Source organism: Triticum aestivum, chromosome 6D, assembly GCF_018294505.1.
Source record: "Triticum aestivum cultivar Chinese Spring chromosome 6D, IWGSC CS RefSeq v2.1, whole genome shotgun sequence".
Classification (NCBI taxonomy): Eukaryota; Viridiplantae; Streptophyta; class Magnoliopsida; order Poales; family Poaceae; genus Triticum; species Triticum aestivum.
The window spans coordinates 476958822-476972135 of NC_057811.1; the positions used below are offsets into that span (position 1 = coordinate 476958822).

The following is a 13314-nucleotide window of genomic DNA, read 5'->3' on the forward strand; positions in this document are numbered from 1 at the left end:
GGTGTAATGTGATGTGGAATTGTGAACTCCAATAGAGAGACGTATATATAGAAGATTAGAAGGCAGCTGGAGCTTGGAGGCGCGCGCTACTTGCTAGCGCTTGGAACCGTGCATGCTACGTAATGAAATTAGGGGATTGGAAGCTGTACCAAGAAACCACGCAGACGTGCATGGTACGTAAATCCAGTTTACCAGGAGGTTGAAAAAGATGACGCAAAGGAGAAAATGCCCTAAAAAAAGTGTAGGTCAATTTTGCATACCGACTTCCGTGGCCCATGCATGACTGGTGCGAAGCACAGCTGGAATGACAGTTGATGCTCAATGTCATAGGCCTAGTATGCCGTTCTACATTATCTTTCCCGTATAATCCAAAACTATTCGACAGAACTGCTTCGCATATTTACCACCGACGAAGGATTACATTGCTTGATACCTACGGAAACTACTTTGAAGTTAAACTAGCAGACAAGAAACCATGCATGGAGCTAACAAGTTGAGTCGGACGAGAAACGGGACAGGAGACCATGGAGCGTCTGCCGGTGGAGCTCCTCGTGCACGTGATCTCCCTCACGTCGCCGGCTGATGCATTCCGCGCCGCCGCAGTCTCCCGGGCCTTCCGCACGGCCGCCGACTCCGACAACGTCTGGTCCCGCTTCCTGCCCTGCGACCTCCCGCGATTCGCAAAGAAGGAGCTCCCCCGCACGCTGCCGTCGACTAAGAAGGGGCTATTCCGACGCCTCGCCGACCAACCCGCCCTTCTCCCGGGCTAATTCATCGTACGTGATAAGAACCGCAACCCCGAAGGTACATACGGCTTCCTCTTCATTGCGATTTTGCAGGCCTTTGTTCCTTGATCGACAGCCTAATTAATTAACTGGGCCTTCTCTTGCAGCGCATGCAGCTGGACAAGGCCACCGGCGCCAAGTGCTTCGCGCTTTCGGTTAGCACGCTGCAGCTTACGCAGTTTGGGAGATGGGACGAATGGCGCTTGATCCATCTCGATTTTGATCACAACACAAGAGGCAAAAGGTTTAATTTCTTAGCCAATTCAAGTCTCCCCTAGCTAGCTTGCAATGCACGATTTTCCCTGATGAGTGATATATTACTGCTTTTATAAATCACATCCCTAACACAGTAATCCACTCGTCTGACCAACGGAAATCACTAAAATTCAGTGAATTTCAGTGATTTCCGTTAGCGATTCGACCAAAAGGCTGAAATATTCACCTGAAGTCAATTAACTATTTGGATTTTTTGAAATTATTTTTGAAAATAATTAAATTCATGTGTACTACTGAAATCGGTGAAATGTTTTTTGTGAAAAGTAAATATTTCAGTGACTGCTGAAATTATTGAAATTTAGGGAATTTCATTGAAATCTCAATGATAGTGGAACCCTGCGTCTGACTCACGATTGCTCCATGCAGGTTCTCAAGAGCGGCTAACATCTCATATACCCGCAGCAGTATGGAAATCTGCGGCAACATACATAGCAAGATGCTCTCCCCAAACTCAACCTACGCCGTTTACATTGTGTTCAAGCTAGCAGGCTATGAACTCGACGGGTGGGACCGAGACGTTCAGCTCCTTCAGTTTGACGAGGGGGTAGTCACCATCTGAGGACAAGAATCAACGCGCCCAGTTTGCCTTGCCGATTACACCGAAGACGGGCATATCTTGCTTAAATCAACATGGGAGAAAGAGACTTGAGCAGTTTTGATTCTTGGAGAGGGTGTCGCAGTTGCTCGGAAAAGACCCGACGGCTGGATGGAGGTTGAGTTAGGCGAGTTTTATCATGAAGTTGTTGGTACTGACCATGGCGAGGAAGTGTACATGTGCTTGAGGGGGACAAAGCCGGGCACCGTGAAAAGTGATTTTAAAGTCCGGAGCATTGAGGTTAGAGCTAAGCAATGAAGCAAACAAGATTGTGTAGATTTAATTTGAAATAAGTTTTGTATTGCTTGAATAAGTGTATTGTTTATTCATCGTTTGTTATTAGATGATATAATTTTTAGTTCCATTTCTATTTTTATTTTTTTACTATTGCAAAGCAGGTTACCATTATTATTGTCTATTACCTACATAATTTTTTATTTCATATATGTTTAAGTTTATAACATAATTGTACAAGTTCAGGGTTAAAGGTGTGTAATTGGGTAGTCACACTTCCTAAGATTGCACATTTTAAACATGTAAGTTTATGGACTTCAATGCTTGTAGTCGTTGGTAGCTGGTGTACAAATTTGGATGTATTTTTATTATTTTTTATGTTCGTTGTACTGCCATGATTGAAGATGAATAGATTGGAAGTTTCTCAAAAAAAATTATTAGTTAGAGGGTACCTCTAACAAGTCAAGTCCTTGCAGTTGCATCATCTGAGGATGTGAACTGAAGGAAATACCTTGGGCTGGCCCAAAGAGTGCTGAGGGCGGGAGGGGAGGTGCTTGTTTTCTCAGTGTCACATCATCTATGGCATAACAATGATGAGGTCTTCAAATACGCGGCGGATATGGGGAGGTCCGGACGTGGGGCGCATCTACCACATCGGATCGATAGGCAAGACCCACCACAAATTGCATCAACCCCCCTCCCCGCCTTGCCGGAAGAGCCATTACCTCTCCTCTCTTCTCCCTCATCCGCCCTGACCCCTCAGTGTCATCAGGACCGCCACAAACCTCCTCCCGGTCGTGTCGCCGCTCCGGACACAGTCGCTGCCCCGGACACTGTTGTCACCCCGGTATGTCCGGCTATTCTCAGACTGCACCTTGCCCTCTATGTATTCAAGAAATTGTCCAAGTAGCCTCTTGTTATTTTTTGTAGAAAAACGATGAATTCGGATGTTTCGTCGGATGACACTAGTGCAAGTATGTAGGCTAGATACTAGCAGCGTCCGCAAAAACCACAAACGCTGCCGCTGACCTCATACTTGCGGCGTGCGAAAGTGTGCATGCTGCGAGTTTGCTAGAGCCAAGCAACCCTCCAGCCAGAACCAATTAGAGGCGTTTGGAAGATTCATGCACGCTACTAATATAAGTAAGACCTAGCAGCGTGCGCGCGCACTGCTGGAGCCACTCTAGTCTGATACTCTAACCATTACTAGTGATCATTAATCAACCTTAACTAGTTTGAGTGCTTAGCCAAGTGTGATTGTTGCTCTTTCTCTTAGTAGTTTTCTAATGCCTCATTTTCTTCAATCAGCTAAGCTCCTCACCTCCTTCGTCAAGTGAGCTGATTTTTCAATTCATAAAAGCTTGACGAAAGCGTTCTCCCCACACCAAAAAAAAACAAAGAAATAGAACATGCCGTAGCCCAACGATCATTAGTGTCCTGCATTTCTAGCTTCACCAATCTTCTAACTAATCAATTTGATCCACCTGCCATGCACGCACGCGCGAATCGCGATCCCTAGCTAGAGCTTCCGATCCATCCTCCTCCTGATTCCCATCAGCAAAAAAGAAGCTAGAGCTAGGATTTGAGCTATCGTGCCAAAAACCTGTCTTGTCTTAAGGCAGGAACTTGTCATGGAGCTGCCGCGAAGAAAAGAAAAAACAGGTCGTGGCGAAAAAGTCGGAGCTAATTGCATGTAATCGTGGGCTGGGCCGAATCTTCTTGTGGCACTAGCGATCCGTTTGGTTCAATCCTACAATCGAATCGCCTCCAACCCCACGAAGCAATTCGCAGCATCCTGTACGTCTCCTCCGATCTAGCAGCGTCCAACGTAACCAGATCGCCGCGAGCGAGCGACAGGTAGGGATCCATCCCTTCATGGATGCTGACGGCTGCAAGATCTCGCGCCTGCCGGCGGAGCTCCTCGCGTCGATCGTCTCCCTCACGTCGCCGCCTGACGCGGGACGCTGTGCCGCCGTCTCCCGGGCCTTCCTTGCGGCGGCGGACTCCGACGCCGTCTGGTCCTGCTTCCTGCCCCGCGACCTCCCACAGCTCGCTAAAAGCGTGCTCCGCCGCGCGCCGCCGTCCGAGAACAAGAAGGGCTTGTTCCGACGCCTCTCCGACCAACCGGCGCTCCTCCCAGGCAAGCTCGTGGTACGTACAGATCCTATATGTATCACCCTCAACCCATTTACGTAGCAGAGGGCTAGCTGCTTCCTTCTTACCTTGATTCAAATTCCAAAATTGTGATGGATCGATCCATCTACCGGCTTTCTTTCTTTGGTGCAGAGCATGCGGCTGGACAGGGCTACAGGCGCCAAGTGCTACATGCTTTCGGCAAGGGCGCTCAATATTTCAAAGGCGAGAACCGGTCATGCTGGGAATGGATCGACCTCTGTTATGATGAGATCCAAGGAAACACGAGGTTCAAAGTCGTTTCAATGGGTATTTGGTGAGAACCTATTTTAGTCACCACTAACCATATATACCCTCGTATTAATTTGCGGCAGCTTCCGTGAAGCAGCTCAACTTCGGGGAGTTTGGTCATTGGAAATCCGTGGCAAAATACATAGCAGAATGCTCTGCCGAAACTCCATGTATGCTGCTTACATGCTGTTCAAGCTAGCCGATGGGTACACCATGATGGATTTCCCGTTTCAAGAGGCATCCATTAGCTATGGAGGCACTAGCTCAAAACGGCATGTTTGCTTCCAAGCCTACATGGAGGATGGGGATGACGGCGTACCTCGCAAACATATTTTGAAGTCAAGTTGGGAAAGCCGACTGCCTCATAGCTATTGTCTCACAGATGACGTCATGGTCCCTCGGAAAAGGGCCAACGACTGGATGGAGGTCGAGCTGGGCGAGTTCTACAATGGGGAAGCCTGCGACGGTGAGGTGTCTGTGAGCCTAAAGGAGACTGAAGGAGGAGTTTTCAAAATTGGTCTTGTTGTGTGGGGTATCGAGATTAGAACTAAACAATGATGTTGTTGAACCTTGTTGGATTCAGACTTCAGAGCAACATGCATAGAAGAACAATCACTACAGTTATAGTACATAATTTGTCATGAATGGAGGAGCATTCAACAAAGTTACAGAAAAAAAATTGGTTACCTGATTGTGTGCCTTCTCAATGAGAAATGTTGTGCATGTGTGCTCGAATAAATTAAGCTAGTTGCCCTGCCAAAAAAATAGCTATAGTTGCTACAAGATCAAATTGTTGTAATTGGGACATGTTCAAACTGAAATCTATTGTTCACGACACATATTGAAAATTATTATTCGCCATTTCTTAAACAAAATCAGGTCAATCCTACAGATAGATCACATGGTGCACAACAACTCTTTAGATTTCCTCGCAATTGATGGCATTCGAGGGGTAGGCGTGCTTTGCCGCGCCAGCTACCGTTAGCGCTGGTAGCTTAGCAGTAAGCTGGCGCTGGCTAACTACCACGCTTCCTAAGAAAACCAAGAGCAACATTCTGAAGGTATGAAACCCCAGCTCCTGTAGCACAAATAATCGAACTTCCGAAATTACTTTTTGCAAACTAGATAAATCAGGTAGCAAAAAAATCTAAAGCATGACACAAGCAGTCAATCTGAAAGGCCATGTCGTAATAATGTTCAACAAAGATAGAGATGATATACTCAGATCATCTGTATAGACTATTCATACGCTCTTTTTCTTTTAAAAGGGGGATTTGTATTTCATAAGAAATCACCTCATAGGAACATAAATTGTTGTTGCTGCTCCCCATACATATCAACCCTAAATCTCGGCACCATGACAACAGGCTCTTTATAACAATCATAAGAAATCTGGCAAGTTCCGCCTCTTCACTGTGACTTGTGAGTTGAGGCATCGATTTCATCTCTTCATTATGAGTTGAGTAGTAGATTAGCCCCTACCTTCATTTTCATCTCTTTTGTCTTTGGTGTTCCTGACTTCTATTGTCGATGACCTGAATTACGAATAAAGTGTTCCCAGGGGCAAACAAAATAATGTAATCTGGAAAGGTAATTTCATTCGAGTAGGGCGTTTTGGTGTCCAGGCTCATCTGCACCTGGTTAGAAAAAAATCGTAAAAAAACAAAACAAATTCAAAAAATTCCAAATAAAATTTGCGTGGTAGCCAATTTGATGTGTGAGGCCCGCAACAATTTTCAAGTCATTTGGACATCTGAGCAGCTCTCAGCAAAAAAGACTAATCGGGTCAAAACAATACATGAACAGTAAACATTTTTACAGATCCCCGATTTTTTTTTGCTGAGAGCTCCTCAGATGTCCAAATGATTTGAGAATTGGAGCGGACCTCACGCATCAAATATTCTACTCCACAAGAAAATTTTGGAATTTTTTGAATTTTTCTAGTATTTCTTTTGATTTTTTTCGTCGGCGCGGGTGCAGATGAGCTCGGGTGCAGAAATGGATTTTCGATTTCATCCATGTCTCTTTCATGTGTTTCATCATATATACCAGGAAACATTCCATTCAGGTTTTAGTCACTTCGCAATGTGTAACTAAAATATCACTTATGCCATTGTTGATGATCCATGAAGGTAACTACATACATCATGTTACAGCAAACCAATCCAATAATGCGCAATATATCAACAAAACTCTTACTTCATCATAGCGAAAAATCACTTACGTAACCAAAGACACTTCAAAAAGGTCGTTTTAACTCCCACGGGTTACTTAATGGTAATTCTACAATTGTGTCGGCTTTTGTTGCTTACTTCTGAGCTCAATGCCCAGCACGGTAAGACCAGACTTGCTTTCTCCCATGAAGCTGATGGACACCTCGTCACCACCGTCGCACTCCTCGTTACGGAACTCACCCAACTCCACCTCCATCCAACCATCGTCTTTTTCATGAGGGAAATGAACTTCCTCTCTGGGAGGATTTGCGTCACAACTAAGACTCCCTCTGCAACCTTGCACACAAACTTGCCGGGTCGACTCTCTCCCGGCAACACCAACGGAAGCCACCTCGTATGGGAAATCGAACTCATTGTATACATATGCTAGCTTGAACACCAAGTATACGGCATATGTTGTGCTTTGTGAGAGCATCTTCGTCTGTATCTTGCCCCGGATCTCCAACTCATTGATACGATAGAACCGAGCGTCTTCGGAGAAGAACCTGCACGTTGCAACCCACAGTTCATAAGTAGTAGTAGCGAAAAGCATCAAAGGCAAAGGCACTAAATTCGCTATGGTAAAATTAAATGAGTACTGTATAAGATTCGAGACGGCTTGAACCTTTTGTCTTGTTTGCTGCAGTTCGAAAGTGCACATAAACTGACCCGGTGCGAGCCCTTGCACCGCGGAATCAGTAGCGCCCTCGCCGAAATCGTGAAGCACTGGGCGCCGGTAGCCTTGTCCAGCTGCATGCTCTGCACGAAGTAATTACACGGAAAATGACATCAGATTGAGCTTATTAAACTGCAAGAACTTATCGCATGGACGATTGAAAAAAATTAAGCAGCATCTGATTAGCTAGCTGAGTTCGTCGGTATATAACGTACCACTAATTTGTGTGGGAGGAGAGCTGGCTGGTCGGAGAGGCGTCGGAACAGCTCCTTCTTGCTCGACGGCTGCGTGCGGGGGAGCTCGCCTTTGGCGAACCGCGGGAGGTTACGGGGCAGGAAGAAGGACCAGACGGCGTCGGAGTCCGCTGCGGCGCGGAAGGCCCGGGAGACAGCGGCCGCGCGGCAGGCGTCCAGCGGCGACGTGAGCGAGACCACACGCACGAGGAGCTCCTCCGGCAGGCGTTCCATCTCGCCGGCGGCCGGAGTTCTCTTCGTATGGACGCGGTTCTGTGATTCTGTTCTTGAGACGTTGTGGAACTTGATCATATATATGAGCCTGGCATGGTACGTAAATCAGACCGAGACCGTGGCAGAGTCGGTAGGCTGAATAGAAGCGCCAAACCTACATGGTGAGAGAGAAAGACGCGTCCGGAAAGCTGAATAGAAGCGCAGTCGGCGTTTGGATCAGCAGCAATTCAGGTTTTCTGATGACGAACCACAGTTTGATGAGGCTTAATTACGAGGAAGAAAGTAGGTAGGTTGACTAATAACTAATGAGTAGCGGGGTATCCCATCCCGTTGGTAAAGAGAAATACACACACGCACAAATGATACAAAAAGTTAAACCCTTTCATTCGTATGTAGTGGAGTATTAATTTTATTTGCAAAGGAGAAAAATAGAAGATAAAAAGATAATGTCTGAGCCCAGGTTCGAACTGGGGACCTTTAGTGTGTGAGACTAACGTGATAACCAACTACACCACCCAGACAGGTTGTTTTCTCCTCGAACGATAGATTATTTGAATGTTCATAGGCAGGTCACGAGGACATCCTGTTGGACTCTTTTTTTTTTCTTTCTTTTTTTGAGAAGATCCAGTTGGGACTCAGGCAGTGCTTTTGGGGCCACTGGTTGGACCTCTGGCAGCCGATCGATAACTGAGGAAAGGCCTACTCTATCTCTAAAAAAAGGAGACAAAGGTCTACTTACAATTATTAACTAGACATGTCATCACAGATAACGTAGCTAAATTCATGTTGGTTTCTCAAAAAAAAAAGGTAAATTTGCGCTGTCGCTGCCGTTAGGGTGACATGTCTGGTTAATTCATCCTCCAGTCCAGATCCAGTTTATGTACCTGTGAACAATGACATATAAATAGTGTCAGCTGCCTTATATATCCTAAAAAAACAACTTTAAGGTCATCATAACATGTTAATAAGGTTCTTTTCGCTTCAGTGCTTGTAGTCCTTGCTAGGTGGTGTACGAATCTGAATGTATTTTTTATTATTTCTTGTGTTCAACGTATTGCCATGATTGGAGATGAGTATATAGAAAGTTTCCCGCAAAAAATGAAAGCTACTAAGGTTCGTCCACTGGGCCAAGTGGGGTCTGCCCACGTGTTGATGTTTATAATTAATTTGCTACCAAAACAATTTTAAAAAAATTATCATAACAAGGTCACACAAAAATTATCATCATACTTGAGGTCATTTTAATATTTTCTAAGAAAACAATCCCAATTATTTTGGTTTAGTGTTCTAACCAAGAAAATTAAATCATTTTTACACCTTAAAAATTGGAGAAGGCCCACATAATAAATATTAGACCATTGCCAAAAAAATAGGGTTTAGGATAAGCATTTTGGACAATTGGAAAAATTTAAGGTTTAGCCCTTTAAGAAAATCCAGAGGGTTGGTTAGTTCCTCATTTTAAACTAAAATTAAATGAATATGACGCAAATGGAAGGTTCTTGTCGTGAGATGTTACATGATTTGTTCATGTGTTCTTTCTGCGTTGGCTAGTGGTCGCCCTTGCAAGTTCGTTTTTTGGAATTCATATGTTAGTCAAGAAGTATGGTTGGTTATCGCCGCATGAGCATCTTCTTCTTTGGTGTCGGCAAATCATTCAGCTTCACCGTCGCGGTTCTAGCTTCATAGCCCGCGAGCCAAGAGGGGGCGTTAGAGTGCGCCGCGCCCGCGCGCCTACCCAGTCGCAGCTGAAGCATCCTTCAGTCAGCGGTGGTGACGTGGAAGCCACGCCCGAAACAACACATGTGTTAGAGTTCGGCGCGTGGCTCGCTCATCGGTGGTGGGAGGCACACGTGTCCTTTATGGATATTTATGTAAATTTTCTTTTAGAAGACAGGGATGTTTTTTCTTCTATGGAATTTAATGTCCCTATATAATTTGTGCTCTGAGCCGGTTATATCATCTCAGTTTTCTTAATGATGAAAAATGCAGGATATCACAAAATTTAACAGCAGAAAATGACGATTCCCGTCCGTCCCTGCTCCATTCCCTCACGCGGTTTCTTCGTGCAGGGCCTCACTCCCACACGCGTCCGCTGCGCCGCACGTGACACCGAGCCCGCGGAAAACGGAAAAAAAGGAAAGAAAAAAAGAACAGCAGTCGTACACTAGTTGCGCCGTCCGGCCGTGCCGTTCCGGACGCTGACCACCACCCCAAACAGAAACGGCGCGCGGGGCCCGCGCCCGCGTCCCCACCCAACCACCCGAACGAACGAGTGGGACGACGACGGCTCGCGCGTGCGCCTCACGCGCGTCGGGCTGCTGCCGCGGCGGGCGAACGGCGGGATCGATCGACACCGTGCACGCGAGGGCGACGGACGGCCCAGGTCTCCGCGCAAGCTGTTTCCGGGCTGGGCCGTGTAAACGCCCGGCGCAGCGTTTTGGGTGGCCCCGCCCCCTCGCCCCGGTCCACCGCAGCCATGTCTCCCTGCTCGGGTGCTCCCCGTGGTTTCTTGTGTGGCCTCCGCCGCGTGTATGTTTGGCTCGATCGATCGATGTTGTGGTGGAGCTGGAGCATGGTAAGAGCATCTCCAACAGCCGCGCTTCACGCCACGCGCTAAAAACTAGTTTGCCGCGCGCTGTTTGCCTGGTTTTACATGGCCGCCAGCGCTGGCTTCAACAGCGGCGCTAAAATGCAGCGCGCGCCGCTCCAGCATCGCGCAAAAAATGCAGCGCGCGCGACTCGCACAAACAACATATACATCTCAAATAGAAGCAAAAATGATCAAACTAAACAAAAATAAATCAACAATAAATAGTTCAATTTCGTTATTACAACCCAAACAAATAGTTTATCATTCAGTACAACAAATAATGCAATAAACACAACAAATAGTTCATGAACAATACAATGTCGAACGTAGAAATCATGCTCTTTGTCGTTCATGTCATGCCCACCACTCCTCAATGAGATCCTTCTGAAGATCATTGTGCGCTGCGGGACGCCGAATGGCATGATAGGAGGCAACAAAACGGGCCACCCTTTCGGCCCTCCGCCGCACTCGCACGGGATGTCCCAATACTAGTAGAAAAGAGGGCTTTGGTTCAGGCCGGGTCAGCCCATTAGTCCCGGTTCAGTCCAGAACCGGGACCAATGGGGGCACTGGTCCCGGTTCGTGAGGCCAGGGGCCTGCCGGGCCTCGTGGGGGCATTGGTCCCGGTTCGTCTAGCCCCTTTGGTCCCGGTTGGTGGGACGAACCGGGACCAATGGGCCTCGCTCCTGGCCCACCATCATTGGTCCCGGTTGGTGGCTTGAACCGGGACCACATGCTGCCCTTTAGTCCCGGTTCATGCCACGAACCGGGACCAATGAGGTGCCTATATATACCCCTCGCCCGCAAGCAGAGCACTCCAGTGCTCTGTTTTTCTCTGGCCGGCGAGGGAAGGGCTTTGTGGTGCTCTAGCTCACCTTCTATGCACATGAGGTGTTTGATGAAATGCCCGAGCCACAGTAGTTAAGCTTTCTCCTCTCGAAGCTCGACCTCAAAGCTCCATTTTCCTCGAGATTTGTCTAGGTTTAGCGGCCCGTCACGTCCCATTCCCGTCTTCACCGCCGTCGATCGCCCGCGCCGATCTCGTCGCCGGCACCACCGTGGTGAGCCTCTTGTTCTTACCTTCTTTCTGAAAGAAAAAAATTCTTACTTTAGATAGATACTTGTCTAATTTTCTTACTATTGTATTGCTTGTTATTATATAGTGCGATGGTTTTGGTATCCGCCCCCGTCGGCCCTCGTCCTGTCTATGATTCGGATGTGGTATATATTATCTTTATAACTATTGTTTCATTTATTGTTTATGAAAATTATGCCGACCAACGTGACATAGATTTTATTTATCTAGGAGGTATGTGAACCGGAAATTCCAACCGACCCTATTGTCGAGAGGTTAAATTTAGTTGAAGAAGAAAACAATTTCTTGAAGGAAAAAATAAAAAAATTGAGGAGGAGAACGAAGATGATATTGGAGTTGCATATTGCGGATGTCGTCGATGATCACAAGATCAAGATGGATGCAATGCGCTTGAAGATTAGAAAGATTAGAAAATATGCCATTCATACCGAGGCTTGGTATCATTATGCCGTTGGATCAATTGTTACCTTGGTTGCGATTATGATCGCATTTGTTTTCGCATTGAAATATTTTACATAGTTTCAATGTATGGTTTTATTAATTAGATGCTCTCGAGAGCTATATGTTGTTAGATGAGAACTATGTATGTACTTTGGTTTTAATGTGATGATGAACTTCTATTAATTTGGTCACTTAATTATCTATTCATAATGTTCTGTAATGGTTTTTGACACACTTAATTGTATATATAATGCACGCAGATGAACCGGCAATGGATGTACGGTGACAGACACACCTCCGAGTACATTAAGGGCGTGCATGATTTTCTCGAAGTGGCTGAGGCAAACAAGCAGAATGGTTTTATGTGTTATCCATGCCCTACATGTGGGAATACGAAGTCTTACTCTGACCGGAAAATCCTTCACACCCACCTGCTTTACAAGGGTTTCATGCCACACTATAATGTTTGGACGAGGCACGGAGAAATAGGGGTTATGATGGAAGACGGCGAAGAAGAAGAGGACGATGACAACTATGTGCCCCCTGAATACGGTGATGCTGCAACGGGGGAAGCTGCTGAAGATCAAGAGGAAACAGACGATGTTCCCAATAATGCTGCAACGGGGGAAGCTGCTGAAGATCAAGAGGAACCAGTGCCCGATGATGATGATCTCCGCCGGGTCATTGTCGATGCAAGGACGCAATGCGAAAGTCAAAAGGAGAAGCTGAAGTTCGATTGCATGTTAGAGGATCACAAAAAAGGGTTGTACCCCAATTGCGAAGATGGCAACACAAAGCTCGGTACCGTACTGGAATTACTGCAGTGGAAGGCAGAGAATGCTGTGCCTGACAAAGGATTTGAGAAGCTATTGAAAATATTGAAGAAGAAGCTTCCAAAGGATAACGAATTGCCCGACAGTACATACGTAGCAAAGAAGGTCGTATGCCCTCTAGGATTGGAGGTGCAGAAGATACATGCATGCCCTAATGACTGCATCCTCTACCGCGGTGCGTACAAGGATCTGAACGCATGCCCGGTATGCGGTGCATTGCGGTATAAGATCAGACGAGATGACCCTGGTGATGTTGACGGCCAGCCCCCCAGGAAGAGGGTTCCTGCGAAGGTGATGTGGTATGCTCCTATAATACCACGGTTGAAACGTCTGTTCAGAAACGAAGAGCATGCCAAGTTGATGCGATGGCACAGTGAGGACCGTAAGAAAGACGGGAAGTTGAGAGCACCCGCTGACGGGTCGCAGTGGAGAAAAATCGAGAGAAAGTACTGGGCTGAGTTTGTAGCTGACCCAAGGAACGTATGGTTTGGTTTAAGCGCGGATGGCATTAATCCTTTCGGGGAGCAGAGCAGCAATCACAGCACCTGGCCCGTGACTCTATGTATGTATAACCTTCCTCCTTGGATGTGCATGAAGCGGAAGTTTATTATGATGCCAGTTCTCATCCAAGGCCCTAAGCAACCCGGCAACGACATTGATGTGTACCTAAGGCCATTAGTTGAA

General features: G+C 46.6%; 1 protein-coding gene and 1 non-coding gene across 2 annotated transcripts; both read right to left on the reverse strand.

The window, feature by feature from the left end:
- Positions 1-6512: 6512 nt before the first annotated feature.
- LOC123142138 (F-box protein PP2-B11) lies at positions 6513-7707 on the reverse strand. The gene is made up of 3 exons (XM_044561150.1): positions 7419-7707; positions 7153-7286; positions 6513-7033 (listed from the first exon to the last, which is right to left on the reverse strand). The coding sequence occupies exons 1-3, from the start codon at positions 7668-7670 to the stop codon at positions 6598-6600; spliced, it is 822 nt and encodes a 273-aa protein (XP_044417085.1). The 5' UTR covers positions 7671-7707; the 3' UTR covers positions 6513-6597.
- A 410-nt stretch (positions 7708-8117) lies between these two features.
- On the reverse strand, positions 8118-8191 carry TRNAV-CAC (transfer RNA valine (anticodon CAC)). The gene has a single exon. It is a non-coding gene; the product is annotated as a tRNA-Val (tRNA).
- Between the last annotated feature and the right edge of the window lie 5123 nt (positions 8192-13314).

Coding starts and splice junctions, on each gene's coding strand:
- LOC123142138 (XM_044561150.1), bottom strand. CDS start 7,670: ATGGAACGCCTGCCGGAGGAGCTCCTCGTGCGTGTGGTCTCGCTCACG. Junction 7,287..7,418: donor TCCTCCCACACAAATTAGTG/GTACGTTATATA, acceptor TACTTCGTGCAG/AGCATGCAGCTGGACAAGGC. Junction 7,034..7,152: donor TGCAGCAAACAAGACAAAAG/GTTCAAGCCGTC, acceptor TGCAACGTGCAG/GTTCTTCTCCGAAGACGCTC.